The 19,780-nt window shown below is 43.2% G+C and overlaps 1 protein-coding gene across 1 annotated transcript in view; it reads right to left on the bottom strand.

Annotated features, from left to right (window-relative positions):
• The window catches only part of LOC109486903 (acetyl-CoA carboxylase-like), a 35,684-nt gene that overhangs the window by 11,084 nt on the left and 4,820 nt on the right, over positions 1-19,780 (bottom strand). Inside the window, exons 11-36 of the mRNA XM_019790810.1 lie at positions 19,256-19,366; positions 18,804-18,863; positions 18,603-18,694; positions 18,434-18,503; positions 17,918-18,081; positions 17,075-17,225; positions 16,535-16,720; positions 16,140-16,210; positions 15,691-15,831; positions 15,351-15,479; positions 14,974-15,133; positions 14,550-14,627; positions 13,909-14,097; positions 13,389-13,578; positions 12,886-12,974; positions 12,385-12,534; positions 12,101-12,214; positions 9,055-9,263; positions 6,959-7,075; positions 6,133-6,213; positions 4,367-4,504; positions 3,084-3,228; positions 2,293-2,340; positions 1,429-1,539; positions 307-405; positions 20-157 (exon numbers count right to left, since the gene is read on the bottom strand). Coding sequence (XP_019646369.1) covers positions 20-157; positions 307-405; positions 1,429-1,539; positions 2,293-2,340; positions 3,084-3,228; positions 4,367-4,504; positions 6,133-6,213; positions 6,959-7,075; positions 9,055-9,263; positions 12,101-12,214; positions 12,385-12,534; positions 12,886-12,974; positions 13,389-13,578; positions 13,909-14,097; positions 14,550-14,627; positions 14,974-15,133; positions 15,351-15,479; positions 15,691-15,831; positions 16,140-16,210; positions 16,535-16,720; positions 17,075-17,225; positions 17,918-18,081; positions 18,434-18,503; positions 18,603-18,694; positions 18,804-18,863; positions 19,256-19,366 — 3,231 coding nt within the window. The remainder of the gene's footprint in view (positions 1-19; positions 158-306; positions 406-1,428; positions 1,540-2,292; positions 2,341-3,083; positions 3,229-4,366; positions 4,505-6,132; positions 6,214-6,958; positions 7,076-9,054; positions 9,264-12,100; positions 12,215-12,384; positions 12,535-12,885; positions 12,975-13,388; positions 13,579-13,908; positions 14,098-14,549; positions 14,628-14,973; positions 15,134-15,350; positions 15,480-15,690; positions 15,832-16,139; positions 16,211-16,534; positions 16,721-17,074; positions 17,226-17,917; positions 18,082-18,433; positions 18,504-18,602; positions 18,695-18,803; positions 18,864-19,255; positions 19,367-19,780) is intronic.

Genomic DNA, 19,780 nt, shown 5'->3' on the forward strand with positions numbered 1-19,780 from the left:
GCCCCTCCCCCATTCTGACCTTGGCTGCCCCCAGGTACAGGTGCATCTTGCGGTTGGATGTTCGGAGCGCCGTGAGGTCAAAGGTCCTCATGCGGTTGAGCTCGAGCTGGAAGGCGAGCGCCGGTTCCAGGTGCCGATAGATTCGGTCTTCTTCAAACTGGGAAATACATCAATACATCAATTAATCAATCAACCAACTCGATCATCAATAATCTTTAATTCGACTGTTGTATGTTCTAGGAATGTCTACTGAAATGTCAATAATCAGAAGAAGAATCAATAATCAGAAGAAGAATAAGAACCCACCAAGTCTCGCGCTCGGAAGGTGAAGAACTTTGGGAAGTCTCTCTCCTGAAGGACGACGAAAGTCACACGCCGAATCCCACGGTCAAACAGCACCGAACGCTAAACAACAACAAAAAACAACAACATTCATCAGCACTGAGCGCTGAACAACAACAACAACAACAAGTAAAATCTGAGATTTTATACCTCCGGGCTTTTTATTGTATATTTTTCCATGTTGTTTGTTCTGTATAGTTGATGGTGTTGAATTTTATGTGTTAGATTTAGCGTTCCTGGACTGGTCAACATTTTCATCTGCAGCCCATACCATGTACCCACGGTAAAAATGCATGTCGAGAACGTCTAAGACAGTATACCACGGTATTTGTAAGTTAAGAAGTCGTACTATACGCCGAAAACATCCAAGATTGCGCAAGAGGGCGTTGACCCCTGACCCATTGGCCCACCCGGAAGTTGCGCTGGCAGCCAGCCCAGCGCCGCGCGCGACGATTTTCAGATTTTTACGCCCCAAAACACATATACAATAAAAACAAAAAAACCTGCACCATCTACAGCCCATTAGAAGAACATACACCGAGTCCAGTCTACCCCAACGCGAGATACAACTGCGATAATATTTCAAAATACATATCGGAAGCAGACACCCCTCTGTTTGACCCCTTTTAAATGGTAAGACCCAAAACTGAAACCTCCCCATTCCTTAACAACATGGTAAATTCCATTTTCAGCATGGCGGGGGTGTCCGGAGCACTTAAAAACCTTTTATTTCGACGCCCATAAACACATATACAATTAAACAAAAACGTTCTGCATCATCTGCAGCCCAACAGCAATACGTATACCGAACAACAGACCAATCCGTCCAGTCGATCGCGAGAAACAGCTGCTGACAGAAATGTTTCGAACAATAGTAAAACCTCCTCGCGGAAGGATATCTCCTTCCCCGGAGGTAATTATTATAATAACATATGAGGCTATTTATGAAAGAACTTACAACCTCACCCTCAACAGGGAAGGGGGCTACGGGTAGATCTCTCAGGCGCAAACAAACAAACAAAATTCTTTGAATTTCAATACACATTGTACACCGTTAACTTCATGAAACGAAGAAAAAGGACTTACGTTAGACTGAGCGAAGTCCTTGAACATGTCAGAAAGGTCGTTGCTGTCCATGTGCTGGGCCAATCGGATCGCGACGTTCACAATGTGGATCGGCTCATCTGTGCCTGCCGTCTGGGGGGTATAAAAATTAACCAATTAACACATCTTACATCATATCTTATAACAATGTTGCAGGATCAAGTAATAATGAGTTTGGTCACCATTGAGGTTATTTTTTCCACACAGCAAATTTGTGTCATGGGAGAAACGTTATCGTTAACTGTGGCCAATTGCCCTGGCCAATTCTTCACCTTAATTTTGCCAAGTTCTCCTATCCTATCCATAACCCTTATATTAGGAAAGTAGCTACTTACTAGCTGTGCTGATTTTTATGCACAAAAATCATGTTTTAACACTTCCAATTTTGAATCAAACTATTCTCATCCTTTCATTCAGATATTTAGTTTAGGGAAGATGTCATCCATGAAAATCAGCTCTTCAGCAGAAATACAAGCAGCAAATTAAGGACATGATTGTTGTACAAGATGGCACTGTAGGATCATGTTACAATGGCTGTGACCTTGACCCTTGAGTAAGGTAACTAGATTTGTAAGAACACTGCTGATTGGTTGGGAGGCAGATCATGACCTTCACCTTAAGTTCTTGCTGATTGGTCTACTAAAAGGCTTCATTTGTTAGACCCTTTCTTATTGGTCTACAAGCCAAAAGATCATGAACCTTGACCCAAAATAAGTCATTCTGAAAAAAGAGTTTGTAAAAACTGTCCTGATTGGTTAATAGGAAGAGAGTGGATTTGTGACACCCTTGATGATTGGTTAATTGAGCTTTTGGGAAATTTTAAGGAACTTTTTGTGTTTTTTTTACCCCAAGAGAAGCCAGTGAAGGTGACCTTGATGCCTTAGGACGTCCCTGCTGGAAAACAAAATGGCAGACTGTCTTATTTTTTCTCCAGTTTGTCTGTGGAGAGTCATGTGTTGTGAAGGCATGGGATTGGTATCAACGTGTGTTTGTAGATTTGCATGCTTGCTTAGAGAGTTACACCTGTCCAACCTTAACTCTTACACCTGTTCAACCTTAACTCACCTGTGTGCCAATATCACCTGCCTACCTGGCCTGTACACCTGTTTAGCTTACCTCTATAACAAAGTCATGATGTATACCAAGTATGTGATTTATTCATACAATTACTGTTCTATAACATGTTAAACCTCAACTGTCAGCACTGCCATACATTTTAGAGGGTCCCTTTTCCAAGACTCGGGCATTCCTAATAGCTCACCTGTTCACCTTTCTTACCCACCTGAACACACCTGTGTATCACCTGCCTAACACCTGTGTAACACACCTGTTCTCACCTGTTCGTTAAGGCTGGACAGACTGTCGCTGCTGCCGTAGGTGCCGGACGTTCCCTTTGTGTCCAGGAACCCTGCGCTGTTCCTGCCTAACACACCTGCCTAACACACCTGCCTAATGCACCTGCCTAACACACCTGTGTAACACCTGTGCTCACCTGTTCATTAAGGCTGGACAGACTGTCGCTGCTGCCGTAGATGCCGGACATTCCCTTGTCCAGGAACCCTGCGTTCCTGCCTAACACACCTGCCTAACACACCTGTATAACACCTAAGTAACACCTGTGTACCACCTGTGCTCACCTGTTCGTTAAGGCTGCTGAGAGAGTCGCTGCTGCCGTAGATGCCGGAGGTTCCCTTTGTGTCCAGGAACCCTGCGCTGTTCCGGTCGAAGCTGGGGGAGGGAGGGGGGCTTGCACGGAACATCGACATCACTTCCTGGAACAGGCTGGAAACAACAGGTTACCATGGTTACATGCAGGTCACCATGGTTACATACAAGTCACCATGGTTACACACCAGGTTATGACTGGATATGGTGGAAATGTCGTAACCATGGTTACTGTTGACCATGGTAACCAATGTGTGACCAGGTAATGATGACGTGCTTACCAGTTACCATGGATACACACAGGTTATCACTGGATACCGAGGAAATATAAAGTGGTACCCTATAGTTACCGGTGACCATGGTAACTAAGGTGTGACCACGGTAACCATGAAGTGCTTAAGTTACCATGATGGTAACTATCTGGTAACCATGGTTACCATGTTAATGTAGGTTTCCATGGAAACCCCAGTCCTGTGGTTGTTGCACATGCTGCATTAACCCTTCTCCAGCTTCACCTGCCAGTATAACAGTACAGCTGTGAAACCTTTTCCCTGCCAAATTAACCCTCCAACAGCCGAGGCCAGCATATATAGATATAGGAAGGACACCTTGCAGAGTGCTTTTGTGTGGGACTGTGCGTGGGGTAAAGCATATTGGTGGGGAGGGGGGCATGTGAACCTTGCCCAGAGACACCCAAACTCAGGGTACTTTCTGTACACATACGGCGAGTTCGTTTGGACAGGTGCCGCCAAATCCAGGAACTCAGCAAAATCTCTGGGAAATAAACACAACATCAAACAAAACAACAACAACTCTGCAAACACACACAAACAAAATAACAAGATAGCAAAACCCTTTAGCCGTAAGTCGTCCCTGCTAATTATAACACCTTCTCTGCTGCTGACTTGGCTCTGACAGATTTAATTGGTGAACACTGAAAAGCTGTTGAAGTGACAAAGGCATGGCCTTACAGACATCTAAGGTCCTATCATACGTCAAAGACTTGGCTTGTTGAGTCTAAGAAAGTTGAGACTTACTTGGTGAAAGCTGAGAAACTGTCGAAAGCGACCATGGCATGGCACTGGTTAAAGACATCTAAGGTCCTATTATACATCTAAAACTGAGTCTAAGAAAGTTGAGACTTACTTGGTGAAAGCTGAGAAACTGTCGAAAGCAACCATGGCATGGCACTGGTTAAAGACATCTAAGGTCCTATTATACATCTAAAACTGAGTCTAAGAAAGTTGAGACTTACTTGGTGAAAGCTGAGAAACTGTCAAAGGCGACCATGGCACCCATCCGCTGGCACGGAGGAAGGTCAAGGTCATTCATGTTCTCCCCCAAACTCGCGACTCGGGGCAGCGTGCCGTCATCAAGGGCCTTCCGGGGGGCTCTGTGGGGGGTACAGGGGTGGGAAACACTGTTAAATGCAGCCATTTCAAATGCCTCTTAAACCCTGCAATATCCTTGTAATCCCTATGTACAATTGTACAAAACATTGTGCATACATCATGCAGCTATATGTGTTAGAACAGTGCTGTTTAAAAGCTTTTTGTTAATTAAACTACAAACACATGCGAGCAGTTTGCAACTGACTTATGTGGATCCTTTTATTGTGAATAGCAGAAAACTTGTATCAATTGAATATAAAATTGTCTTGATGAATAAGAAGAATTCTGATGGTGACATTTTTCCATTATTAAAAAAGAATAGTTTTTGCTGAAAAAAATCCGTCACTGAAAAACAATCCCTGTGAAAGGTTAGGGGTTAAAGGGGAGAGGTGAAATGTCAGAACGCTGATGATAATGATGGTTTCACATGTGGGCATGATGGAGCTGTGAAAGAAGTAATAAAAGTAAATGGGATCATACTGATGAAAAAAAATGTCACTGTGACTGTGACAGTAGAAGTTAATGTGCAACATCATTCCTGAACAAAAAAATAAGTCCCATAAAAATAAATTCAACATCTTCCCATGCTTTTTTTCTCTGTCAACTATATAAAAACAACAGAATTTACCACTGGACACTTCAGACAAAGCACCAGACAATATGAAGGCACGTGTAGCTAAGTGTGACATTATTAGCAATGTAGCTATATTGTAAGTGTGACATTATTAGCAAATGTGTAGCAGAGCTAACGTATGAACTTCAGCCATGCAGCAGGTTATATGACTGTGGAGACCACGAGGTATTTGCTAGATCCTGCAGAGCTAAACAATGACAGTGACTATATATCCAGAACCATGCTTTTTCTGAATACAATACCCACCACATCTTGCAGTGCAGTAGTGCTATCTAACCATCAGTTGTGTCCCGATGAGGCAGGGAATAAAGGAAGCGGAGCACCTAAGGACATGACAGGCACAGGCACAGCTACAGCTACATGTACACAGGCACGGTTCTGGATACAATACCCACAACATCTTGCAGTAATCTAACCATCAGTTTGTGAACCTAATGAGGCAGGGAATAAAGGAAGCGGAGCACCTAAGGTACATGACAGGCACAGCTACATGACATGTACAATGTACACAGGCACGGTTCTGGGTACATTTGTTTTGTGATGCAGCAGTAGTAAGGAGTCAGCTGCAGTGTGATAATAAGGAGTCAGAGCACCAAAGGCTCATGTCTGGCAGTGTGATGATTGTAAAGGAAGGAAGTAATTAAAGAAGAGCACCTATAGCTAAGGCTCATGTCAATTGCAGAGTGATGATTGTAAAGGAAGGAAGTAATTAAATAAGAGCACCAAAGGCTCATGTCGGTTTGTGTGATAATTGTAGAGAGAAGGAAGGAAGGGGAGCACCTAATGCTCATGTCAGGCATACATTTGTAGCTAGGATTGTTTTGTGATGCAGCAGAAATAAGGAGTCAGTGTGATGATAAGAAGTAAGCAGTTTGTGTGATAAGAGTTAAGTAAGAGGAGCACCTAATGCTCATGTCAGGCACAGCTAGGATTGTTTTGTGATGCAGCAGAAGTAAGGAGCCAGTGTGATAATAAGGAGTAATTAAAGAAGAGCACCTAATGCTCATGTCGGGCACGTCTGCATCCTCGCTGAGTGAGCTGACCTTCAGCAGGGGGTACTTTTTACGCGCCGGATGTCTGCAGGAACATCGCCAGGGAACAGGAGGAAGTGTAACAGCAGAGACAACTTTCAAGTGATTTATAGAGTTCTATAGAGTCTATAGAGCTCCGTAAGGTTTACAGATCTTTACTGAATTCCATGCACAGAGCTCCATAGAACTCCTGGAATCCAAAGAGTTCCAGAATTCCAAACAGATATTACACAACGTACAGTTCCAGAGTTTGACAGAATTCTATAGAGCTCCATAATTACATTTTGTATACAGTTCTATTCTATATAATTATAGTAGAGAGTTTCCAGAAGTTCTATAAAATAGTTCACAGAGGAGTTGGAATGGAAGAGAGTTGTACGGTAGAAATTCCCTCACAGTTGTGATGTTTGCTACAGACACAGAGTGTTACACACAGATGTACAGACTGTAAGGTTGTAAGTTACACACAGATGTACATAATGTACATGTTGTAAGTTACACACAGATGTACATAATGTACAATGTTGTAAGTTACACACAGATGTATAGGCTGTAAGGTTCATACAGGGGAAACAACAGAACAACACAGTGCTGATATGCCTGCCAGACTAAACAAGAGCTGAACTGTACAAAGAAATACACTTAAGCAAGGCAGAAACAATTATTCGAAACCAGTCTGGCTACATGTACCATCTCAACTAAGGTATATCAACTTTGAAGAATACAACATAACGATGAAAGATGTGCAAAAAGGCTAACTAAAACGACACAAAGAAAGCGAGAATGAGAACCTAGGTCTGACATGGAGGTCAAGGTCAGTGTTGTCGGGCGGGGCATCGTCGGGCGGGGCATCGCCATGGAGATCACCATGGAGATGGTTCTCCAGAAGCAAAGCACGAGCAAGGCATCTGCCGACACAGGATGGAGGGAAAGAGAGAAGGGAGAAGGAAGGACAAACAGATGAGCGTCGTGTAACATTTCAGAACAGAACCTGGGGCAGAACTGGGGGGGGGGGAACTCACTTGTCTGGGAGGGAAGGATGTTGTTTTGTTTGTTGTTTGTTTGTTTGTTTTGTTTTAAAACTCAGGAAATACTCATGACAAATAATCACACTGTGTTCAGCACCAAGGCCAGGGATGTATAATGTGTGTTTGTTTGAGCCTTTTCATGAAATACTTGAATCAGCCTTCTCACCACTTTTCATGGAAATCATGGTCAGACAAAATATGACAAGATTACATGATTAAATTCCTGAGCAAATCCATATAAACATTTTGCTGTTTAACTTTTAGCATTTAGAGGAGCCTTATCATATAAAATGCCATCATTGTGGTCAAAACCACCTTTTTCTTCATAGAATTCCATGAAATTATGCAATGCCATGTATTGCAAATTTGAACTGGTGACAGAGTTAGGCAGCAGGGAGGTTAACCTTTAGCCTGCTGAGAAAGCCTTATCCTCTGGTAGGAGACTCCAAGACAAGCAGGACCCCCCCCCCCCTAGCTGCGCGGCCCAGGTTACAGAGTTACTGTAGGAAGTGCAGAGCTGAGTACTTACCGCACAGGGAAGCCGTACCTGGGTTAACAGGGCAACAAATGCACAACGTTAACCCTCAACTCTACCTGTGTAACTGTAACAGTAGTCCTAACACATTAGTTAACCTGAGTTAAACAATGCAACACATGCACAACATTAACCCTCAAACTCTTACAGTAATCCTAACACATTAGTTAACCCAAGTTAACAGGGCAACAAATAACCCTCAAACTCTTACAGTAATCCTATACAACATTTGTATTATAAAATACTATTAGTCAACATCTTTAGCATCTACTACGAATCCTTACATGAGCAGGTCTCAAAAGTCATTTGGGCGATAGGTGCACTCAATTTTCCTACAAATATACACTCAGTCATGCAACAGAAAAATTTGGGGGCATGCAAGAAATGTTGTACTATATATAAAGTAGCACACTTCTGAATCAGTAAAATGGGAAGAGAGAAGAAAAAGTACATGTAGTTACAAGCAGAAGCTAGAACTTAAAGTCAGTGCAAGGCCAAATATCTACTAGCAGGTGCTCCCAGAGGGAAAAATTACTAGTAGGTGCACAGCTCCAATATTGCATTAGGTGCACAAAAGTGCATAATTACATTGTATGTAGCAGTATTTCCAGCCCTGATTTGTAAAGTTAACATACATTGTAAACATTCAGAATCTGTCACCAACCATACCACTGTGGACATTAGATTTATTGCATTATATCATATCATACCTTTTAGCACAATATCAAGAGCAGTTAGTAAATAAACATTTGACTAAAGCGAGTAATATTCAGACTTCAGGTATCTTATGCACTTGTGAGGATCCTATGGTGAGAAGTACATGTAAGTTATTTTTTATGAGAAATATAATTTTTGAGAAGTCCATACCTGTTGGTGAGCCCATATCTGATAGGCAGGGGCAACACACACACATATCATAACAAATTATCAACACACACATATCATAACATTATCAATATCATTAACTCAGGACCTGCACAACAATCTTCAATCTACTAGCAAAAAAAACAAGCAACACTTGCTGCTCTATGGGCTTAGTAAAAAAATTTTCTAAGTGGAGAAAAGAAAATCAATGTTGGGATAGGAGACAAACGTTGAAGAAAAATTTAACTGTTGGGTTTAAAAAAAATATTTAGTCATCTTCATCAAAGAAGTGACAAACATGCATGCATGCAAACCTGTTGGGATAGAAGGAAAACAACAAAAATTTCAGTTCTTTTTTGGCCTATTTGGCCTTTGACTACAGGCAAACAAACAAACAAAAGTACAGAGTACCTGTTAGGATGAGAGACAAACAAACAAACAAACAAACAACCATGTTTACCTGTTAGGGTGTGAAGCCGGCAGCATGAACTGGAACTCGACTGCGCAGGTTTCGTCTGACAGCTGCTGATGCTGCAGGCTCATGACTTCGTACGCGATGTAGGCCCGACGCACGTACACCTCCAGAGCTGCCATTCGCACCACGCGGTTCGTGTGGTAGAAAAAACTCGGCAGAACGTCAAATATAGACGTCTCTGACATGATCAGTTTCTGTAACAAACACAGGACAAAATAATCAACTTTCAGTCATTTCTTACTCATTTAACTCCTCAGGCCTGTAACACCAATTTAACTTCTTGGAAAATACTTGAATGTTATCTTGTTATTCTTGACCAATTTCTACTTCTTCCAGCCGCCTCCCGAAGCCTGGCAGAGACTAGCCTTGACCAGTACCTGTTGGACATTCAACATGTTCTAGGCAGGGACCAGGTTTGGATCAGGAAGGTTTGAATAAAGACCAGGATATTGATAATACAAGAAGCTTTTTACATCATCAAAATACATGGATGGCAAATTAACCAAATTATAGCCACTTCTAGAATCCACCATGGATGTCAAGACCAAGCAATGGTTTCAACTTTATCTAATATGCTAAAGTGTTTTAAAATCATCTGACAGAACTTGAAATCTCCATCTAGTCATTCAATGTACATATTGTATGACTGTCATTAAACAAAGAATGTAAGCAAGGGGCTATTTCTATCTAAAGAGCTGAACTGCACAGAAATTTTTCAAACAAAAATGGGTTATGCCAAAGAAACACACTCAGTCTGTTAAACACTACAAACCAACTCAGTCTGTTACATGTTAGTGCACTCTAGATCTGGAAACAGACATATGATTCAATATTCAAAATACTTAATACTAAAGTGATAAGTATAACTGTACAATGTAATATTAATTTAATTTATAAAGAAAATGGTGAAACATGCTGTCCTACACGGAAAATAACTGTCACAGCAAGATTCACAACATTTACATTATTATTCAGGGTAAAAAAACTTGATGTTTCGATCAGGAAAGGGACTGATACACTGGCCATTGGAAACCTTTAAGTCTGCTTTCATTGTTTATATTTTAGCTAACATCCCTGGACATGCGTTGTTCTACCTTTTCGTCTACTTTTCTACTTTGGCCACCACACATGTACAGAAAATGATTCGAATCCAAATGTACTAGTGTCAATAAAGCTTCAGATATAACTTTTTATCTCAGAAAACTTTCATCAGTAATCAGCAATGTGTGATTTACAGCCGTTCATTATCTAAAGGTGCATTTTTCTTTGAAAACAAACAGATGTATGACTGCTAAAAAAAATTCAGTAACAGCAGAAAACAAGTTGCACCAAACCATGACAGAACTTATAGAAGACTGAAGCAGACAGAAGTCACAACCAAACAGGAAATCTACCAAACAAACAAACAAACAAACAAACAAACAAACCAGCCAGCCGAGGCCGTTACCTCTTCAACGAGGTTTTCTCTACAGAGTCCGACGAAAAATCGGGCACCAGGCGGGGTCTGCAGTGGACGGACGCAGGGAGGTGAGCAGCATGGAGGGAAGGTGTCAGGTTACAGCATGGTGTCAGGTGGCAGAATTTTTACAGTTCTATGGTTTAAGGTAAATGCTACTTGCTACTCCATGGCTAGGTGTCCAGTTACAGTTTACTAAGGTGTCAGGTTACAGTCAGGTGTCAGGTTACAGTCAGGTGTCAGGTTACAGTCAGGTGTCAGGTTACAGTCAGGTGTCTGGTTACAGTCAGGTGTCAGGTTACAGTCAGGTGTCCGGTTACAGTCAGGTGTCAGGTTACAGTCAGGTGTCTGGTTACAGTCAGGTGTCAGGTTACAGTCAGGTGTCTGGTTACAATGTCTATTGTGTTTTCACTAATTATCTACAATGTACAATTTTTCCTGCAACCACAAACCCACAGTGACTGATTACTAGCCACTAACTCCAGAGAAGGCATCGAAGCCCCCAGAAATGCACACAAAAAATCAGATACTAGTAGATTTCAATAGACTAAAAATGTAAAACCTTAATTTTATACGTTACATATAATTGTGTACTGTGCAATCAGAGCCTTTGGGCATTGACTTATTAAATTTCTTACAAAACAATTCCTTTTTTTCCAGTTACATTTATTATGTGAGACACATGCCAGACCTTTTCTCTAATTAAGCAGCTACTTTTAAACAGTTACTACATAGAGAGTCAGGCTACTGGTTCAGAACTGTTGGGTCATACAGGTGCAATCAAGGAGGCAGTCAACTTGCTTTTGTCAAGAAAGTTAACCAAGGATCTATTCTGGACAGTGTAATTCTACCAGTTCTAAGCCTCCCTACCAGGGCCTGAGCATGTGCAGTGAGAAGCCAGAAGTCAGGGTCGAGGAAGTAGTGGAAGTCGTCTTGGGGTGAAAACTGAGACACGGATTTACAGAACAGAGGGAAATAAAAGAAACAGAATTGACTGTGCTATAAAATAGAAGGTGAAAAATGGTAAATATACTAGTTAGCGATAGGAGAGTTTTTCAAACAAAAAGCAACATGCTGTTTTTAGTTGCTTCTATGATTGTTCCAACTATTTCTGCTTGATTAATTAGTACCAGTCCTGTTACAGTTGCTATTAACTGACAATAGTTAGTAAATTGACTTGTCTCGCTAGCTGTCTGACTTGTTTTCACATTGTCTCACTTGCTGATTTTGAACTTGTTCTGACCTGTAGGTTTTAAAGTAGGCTCATCTGTAAGTTACAGATGATATTACCAGTATGTTGGGTCTGTAAGTTGTGATATAAAATAAAAGTGGTCTCACCAGTAACTTTGAAAATGGTCTCCCCTGTAAGTTTTGCTAAGGTCTCCCCTGTAAGTTTTGCTAAGGTCTCCCCTGTAAGTTTTGCTAAGGTCTCCCCTGTAAGTTTTGCTAAGGTCTCCCCTGTAAGTTTTGCTAAGGTCTCCCCTGTAAGTTTTGCTAAGGTCTCCCCTGTAAGTTTTGCTAAGGTCTCCCCTGTAAGTTTTGCTAAGGTCTCACCTGTAAGTTTTTAGGTCTCACCTGTAAGTTCTCAGGGCAGAACTGGTGGCCGTACATGTCGATGGCTGACAGGAAAATGGACTCCACCTGGTTGTGCCGAAGCTCGTAGGACGGCTGGTGCGCTGCGATCAACACCTAAACAAACAAACAAACAAATTACACCTTGATGGCAAGACTAGCACAGATCACCTGATACCTTGTCTGAGTCAGCTTTCTCCTGCATAAGTAGGAAACAAACTTTGGGTGCTTGATCTATATTTTAACTGTTTTATTAAACAAATTTAAAGTCAAACACACTTTCCTACCTGTCTGGCTCGCAGGGCGACCTTGGAGTTTTCCGTCTTGTTCAAGGTCGTGAGTTCGCTGAGGATGCTGGTGAGGTCATCGGTCAAACCCGGCTCTCGCTCGCACAGGTGGTCAATCAGCATGATCACCAACTGGTTCATCTTACCAACCTGCAGGGGGCAAACAGCAAGGTAAACATTCATGGATCCGGTCTGGTACAGTGTTAGGATCATGCCTGGCTCCCGCTCGCACAGGTGGTCAATCAGCATAATCACCAGCTGGTTCATCTTACCAACCTGCAGTTACACATAAACAGCAAGGTAAACATTCATGGATCCGGCCTGGTACAGTGTTAGGGTCAGACCCGGCTCTCGCTCCCACAAGTGGTCAATCAGCATGATCACCAGCTGGTTCATCTTACCAACCTGGTGTTGGAAAACATGACAGTCATGTTATCCAGAACTGTGCCTGTCTAGTAAATATGCCTGCAATCAATCAAGATGTACAGAGGATTGTCTTACCTGAGAGTGAGTCAAGATACTGGCCAGAACCTCCTCCATGTTATCTTTGTTCTTCTCCCTCAGTAGAGCCACACACTTGTCATAGGAGCCTGCACAGAGTTATAAAACTGTTACTGTTTCCCTGCTACCTAACTATAGGAGAGCCACACACTTGTCATAGGAGCCTGCACAGAATGGTAAAACTGTTAGTAAACTGTTTCCCTGCTACCTAACTCCACTAGAGTCACACACAGAGTCATACAAACCTGAGTACACAGAATGCTGTTAGTACAGCAGCTATAACCGTTACAGTCATGTTTTCATTGACCCTTTCCCTACTGCCTAACTCCAAAGCCAGTACAGATTTGCTTTCAAAAGTCTGTGTTATAGTTTAAGGGTCTAAAAAAACAAGACTCCTTACTATGCTGGAGCAAGGATTTATATTGTACAGCAGTCTTACTGAGCCTAAGGAACCAAACTTCTTACCATGCTGGAACTGAGACAGACTCTAAGGAACTCCTTACCGTGCTGGAACTGTGCCTCGGTCCTGAGGTACATCCTGAGTATATCCTGTACAACAGTTTTCGTGTGCCCGCGGATCCCGCTGCGGTATCGCTGCACGAGCTGAACGATGGTCTGCGTGTTCAGGAAGAAGTTGTCTCTCTCCGCCCGCTTCTGAAGGGTGGCTGCATGGCTGTCAATCACTGTCGCTATCTGGGGGGGGGGGGCAGAAAAAAACGCCTGTTAGAAACATAACAAATGTTGGGACACTGCATGGCTGGCTGGTGAAGTTGTTGAGACTCTAACACAGGGGTATTGCCAACCTACCAGGGGCTGTAGATGAGCAGAATCTGCTTCCATGTCCTTTTAGCTTCCAGCTTAACAACCTACATGTACATGTATACAGGGATCCTGGTACCTTCAGTTTCCTTTACCTGAGACTTTCACTTTTCATCACTTTACCTGAGACTTTCACTTTTCATCACTTTACCTGAGACTTTCACTTTTCATCACTTTACCTGAGACTTTCACTTTAATTCTCACCTGCTGACTGGGGAACTGGCAGAGTACGGAGGTGATGTTGGATGCGTAGGTGGCCAGGTGTTTCCTTATTAAACGCTCCACCTGTGCAGGGATGCGGCCGGAGGTGGTGGATATAACCTCCTGCAGTTCCAGTAGTGGCAGCGTGGGGTCTCTCAGGCAACGCATCAGGGTTTCCACTGCCTCATGGGTCTGCAGGGGGAAAATAGAGTAACTTCTGACACATGTACCAAGGAATATAGGAAATATCTGAAGCAAGAAAGCTGAAAAACAGGGTCTCCACTGCCTCATGGGTCTGCAGGGGCAAAACATAACCAAGTTGTAGTTTTATTATTATTGTAATGTTATCAATAAGCAGCCTTAATGTCTAAGAGGGGCAAAACCTTATTACACAGTTAAACATATCTCCCATATATGTAATGTAGTGGGGTCTCTCAGGCAACGCAGGGAGGGAAATACAAGCAAGTTGTAGTAACTTTGTAAAAACTTGGAAATCTGTAAGACAATCTATCTAACATTAAAGGTTGTAGAGCACAGTCGTACCTTCTGTCTGAAGTAGGGATAAGAAAGCCAGTAAGACAATCTATCTCCCATATATGAAATGTGTTGTTTGACTGTGTATAGCAGAATGACTGTTACAGTACCTTCTGTCTGAAGTAAGGGTTTGGGAGGCAGTAGCCTCGCATTACATTCTCCAGCTTCTGCCGAGCATCCTGGAAAATCTGTAAAACAACAAACAGCGCAATCAGCCAACAGCAGTGAAATAAAAAATATGAAGCAAAATACAGATCTTCAAATAGTTTTCCTGCCTCCTTTTTTCCTGAATTGACCGTGTGGTATGGACCAAGAGAAAGAAACTCAACCAAATCAATCAAACCTGTGCCTGCTGAACTTTACAGGGGTGAAGGTCAGGTCAAGGCCAGGTCAGAGTTCATACAAGGTTGATTTTCTCGCCCTTCAGGTCGACCGAGTGGTGAGTAGGGAAGCCGGTCGTGTAGACCTGGGCCTGCTGGGGTCATCTAAGGCCAGGTCAGAGTTCATACAAGGTCAGACGGTAAGGGTACTCACGAGGTTGATTTTCTCTCCCTTCAGGTCGACCGAGTGGTGAGTGGGGAAGCCTGTGGTGTAGACCTGGGCCTGCTGAACCCTGCTGGGGTCGTCTAAGGCCAGGTTAGCTACAACGCTGCCTGGACTCAGGATGGCTCCGGCTCGCTTTACAAAATGGACGCTTTGGAACAAAATGGGCATTATTTAACACAGAAAAGAGGACTAGTATCAGAGATGATGCCATGACATACAAAACAAAGCTACATTGTAAATATCCCTCTGAGTCTCTGCGACTGAGATCGAGTTTCCTCCACAATCTAGGTAGAAAAAGGCAAGAAATCATCTTTCCAATTGAAAGCAGAAACAGCAGAACACATAAAAGTTTTAAAACTACCCACCATCCGCTCTCTGTGACAGTGAGGGCCATGACCATCTTCATGACCTCTATCTCTGCGTACGCCTGGCCGCTGAACACATGACCTCCGTCCTCCACACTGTAGTGCAGCAGCTTTCCCGCTGAAGGGGACCTGAAGGGCACAACGACCTTCAGGAGTTAGTTTTTAGGTTTTGTCTTCACTTATTTGCATATCAATCAATAGTTTGTGCTTATAAACCTGCATTTCCCCTCTGGTCTCTCAGTCACTGATGAAAGGTAGTGGATACTAGCTGAAACGTCTGACCGTTTCCAAAATCATATCTAGTTGCTTGAGTAACTGCTTTTTGGAAAACACAGATCACCTGAGAACAGACGGGTCGTTCTCCTTCTCGAACACGATGGTCTTGTTGCCAATGACGACGCGATAACGATCCACCTCCTCCTTCATGTAGGTCGTGTAGCTGTTGCCGTCGAATGACAGGAGGAGACCACCATCACTCAACCTGGGGGGGGGGGGGCATAAAAATAGGTTAACTTTGGTAGGAGACCTCCATCACTCAACCTGGGGGGGCATTAAAAACATTGGTGGGAGACCTCCATCACTCAACCCGGGGGGGGGGCATTAAAAACATTGGTGGGAGACCTCCATCACTCAACCTGGGGGACATATTAGTAGAATACGCCATTAAAGTTTAAACATTGGTAGGAGACCATGTAAATCTTGAATGCAAAGCAAGAACCTTCCTTAGATCTCAGAGACTTAAGGGATCTGATTCAACAAAACAAACAAACAAACAAACAAACGCCTCACCTGTGGACGTCCACTTCAATGGTGGATTTGTTCATCACTAGGAAGTAGGAGCTCGGGGACTGCCGCGTCACCTGGAGGGGGAGGAGGAGGAAAATGTACTAAGGAATCCCAAATCTATTCAATGAACAGTTCGTGCTTAATATAAACCTGCATTTCTCCTCTGGTCTCTTAGTGTCACTGACAAAAGGTAGTGGATGCTACCTGAAATGTCTGACCATTTCCAAAATCATAGTATTACATAGGCAGTTGCTTGAGTAACTGTTTTTGACTGGATGTCTAACCTTCATTGATGAATCCCAAATCTAATCTGCTGGATCTCAAATTTGGACAAATACAGGAAATCAACAAACTGCTGTAATGGCTGTTGGGAAGATTGAACAGAATTTTCTACTCACCTCCAGGCAGTACTTGAAGCCCTCGAAGATGAGTTCGACCTCGACGGTGTTGGTGAGCGTTGTCGGGGGCAACACCTGTCCGCGCTCCAGCGACATCCGATAGTGATCCACGGCGCTCTTTATCTGGTGGTCGGCTACATGCATCGCTCCGCAGATCACACCTAACATGGTGTCAGGGCGCTCTGCCTGTGGGATCAAGTTACAGCTGTTAGGGTATCAGGTTACACATGGCTCCACAGATCACACCTAACATGGTGTCAGGTCTCTCTGCCTGTATGGGTCATATTACAGATATCAGGTTACACATGGCTCCACAGATCACACCCAACATGGTGTCAGGGCGCTCTGCCTGTATGGATCAAGTTACAGCTGCTAGGATATCAGATTACACATGCGATAGTGATCCACTGCACTCTGTATCTGATACCAGTAGTTAGTTACCAGTAACATAAAATCTGATTTATCCAAGGCAATAGTTACATGTATAAGCACACTGAAACAAAGTTGCTCATCAGGAATCTACCTGTACATTGTTCCTACCTGTACTTTCTCAGCGATGAGCCTGTCCAGCCAGCCAGTGCTGATGGCGTTGTTCTGGAAGGTGTCGGTCTCTAGGAGCTTGATGAGGTACTCCACAGTTGTGCGGAAATCTCCCCGAATGGACAGTTCCTTCAGCGCAATCACCATGTTCCTGTAAACACACAACATGTTCCTATAAACACACAACATGTTCCTGTAAACACACAACATGTTCCTATAAACACACAACATGACTGTTAGAAACTGTCAGTCACAGTCAGTACAGTCACACACACTGTAATCAGAAGCTTGATGAGGGAAATGTACTCCACAGTTGTGCAGAAATCTCCCCGGATAGACAGTTCCTTCAGCGCAATCACCATGTTCCTGTATGGGGAAAACACAGACATATACCTGCTATATACCAGTTTTACGGGCTATACAGGACTGGTACACTCTCATATGGAAGGCCTGTCAGAGTGACAATCCTTCAGTGTTATCATCGTCCATGTTGCTGAAACACAACATGACTGGTTGGAGAATCACTCACTCAAATAGTTATCACAAGGTTGATGAGGACTGGTACTCCTTTTTTCTTGACATATGAAAGCCTTCCCAGTGTGACAAATCCTGTGTTATCAAAATGTTCCTGGGGTCCAGGAAAACACTTGTCAAACATTATACAAAGCAGTGTCCAAATTTTAATCAAAAGCTAGATGACGTACTACATTTATCTTTTTGTGTCTTAGCAATAATTACTGGCCTTTGGATCAGGAAGGAATTTGCCGGCCAAAAAATTCATATCATCATTTATGATTGGACTCATGATATTACATCTAGAAAGTAACAAATATTGAAACTTACGAGACAGCATCATCCCTGTCCTCTCCCCAGGCGAAGCAGTGTCCAAACTGTGAGTCCGCGAACTCGTGTAACCCTCCGCTGGCCGACACGCTGAAGTAACCCCACACGTTCTTACTGCTGCGGAAATTCAGCTCCTGCACTGTCCCAGAGCTGGGCTTCAAACCCTGGGGGGGGAGGGGGGCAAGGTTAGTCATGTACAACCTAACCCTCTAACCCTAACACCCCAACCCTAACCCTAACCACACACGTTCTTACTGCTGCGGAAATTCAGCTCCTGCACTGTCCAAGAGCTGGGCTTGAAACCCTGGGGGCGGGAGGAGTTAGAGTACAGTACTAGCTAGTGCCTTATCCTAATCCTAATGGCTGCCAAGAAGCCTCAGCATCAGTGTGCAAGCATGTTCAAACCCCCCTTAATGAGAACACCAGAATCTGATGTTAAACTGGAGAGTGAGTGAACCTTACCGAGAACAGCTGTTACAGTTACAGAAATCTGATGTTAAACTAGCGAAAAGTTACCTCATCTGGGTTTTCGCTGGTGACCCTGGCTGCAATCACATGACCTCTCGGCACTGGCTTGTGCACTGGGCTGTGGGAGGTAAACAAAAACAACTGTTTGTAAACAAAAACAACTGTAAACAAAATTGTTTACATTAGCCCATGATACAAAAAAGAAGGCTTTCCCCACCTGTCGAAGTCAATGGTAGAGTCCCCCCAGGGGTCCTCTCCATACAGCAGCCTGATGTCCTTTATCCTGTACAGGGGCACGCCCATTGCAACCTGGGGGGGAGAAGGGTTACTGTGAATATGTTTGCCAGAATTTCACAAAAAAAGGGGAAAAGAGATGATAATTGGGAAAATAACCCAGTAACAGGTTATTATCACAAACCTGTAGCTGAGCAGCTGGAAGGTTGACGTCTGCCACCATCTCTGTGCACGGATGCTCAACCTGCAAATTTGGTCAAAAAAATTATTCAATGTTTTAGAATGATCTAAACTGTTTGCTTTCAGTGTCATATGTGATTGACAATGTGTAAACCAGAATGTGTGCCAACAGAAAATCTTAATATGTCTTATAGTATGTAAATTTGTATGTATGTCTTATGTAAGTTTATATTTAAGTACCTTGCATGAGGATCTGAATCAGTTTGGTCATTACACCTATTATTACTCTTCTTGGGCCCTAGTCCCCATGTTGAGCAAAGGCCACCATGCAATGATTTAGTCCACTAATGCAGTTAACTAATGCTTGAGGTGTGGTTCTCCCTAAAAATATAGCTGTTCAAGTTACAATTTACAGGATGCAATAAGACTGGGCTTCAAACCCACAACCTCCTTTACCTGCAGTCTTGGGTTGAGCTCGAGGAAGTAGAAAGATCCGTCATCGCTGTAGAGGTACTCCACGGTACCTGTGCTGACATAGCCCACCATCTTAGCAAGGACTACTGCAGCCTGGAACAACAGGAGCCACAGTTGTGAGCACAGCTAACCCTAACCCTAACCCTTACTGTAGAGGTAACCCTAACCCTAACCTTCAATCTACAAAATAATGCATTACAAAAAAGCTTGTAACATGGTCCATAATCTTGTTAAGGACTTATTGTTCCCCAATTCTTACTTAGGCTAGAACTAGTCAGTACTGACACGAGGACAGTGGTACACTTAGAAACATTTAGGTAAAAACCTTCTCCATCCGGTCCCAGATGTCGGGAGGGGCAACAGTAGCCATGGCAACAGTAGCCATGGCAACAGTAGCCATGGCAACAGTAGCCATGGCACCAGAGCTTACCTTCTCCATGCGGTCCCAGATGCCAGGAGGGGCAACAGTAGCCATGGCAACAGTAGCCATGGCAACAGAGCCATGGC

Source organism: Branchiostoma belcheri, unplaced genomic scaffold (genome assembly GCF_001625305.1).
Source record: "Branchiostoma belcheri isolate BF01 breed outbred unplaced genomic scaffold, Haploidv18h27 scaffold84, whole genome shotgun sequence".
In the NCBI taxonomy this organism is placed as follows: domain Eukaryota; kingdom Metazoa; phylum Chordata; class Leptocardii; order Amphioxiformes; family Branchiostomatidae; genus Branchiostoma; species Branchiostoma belcheri.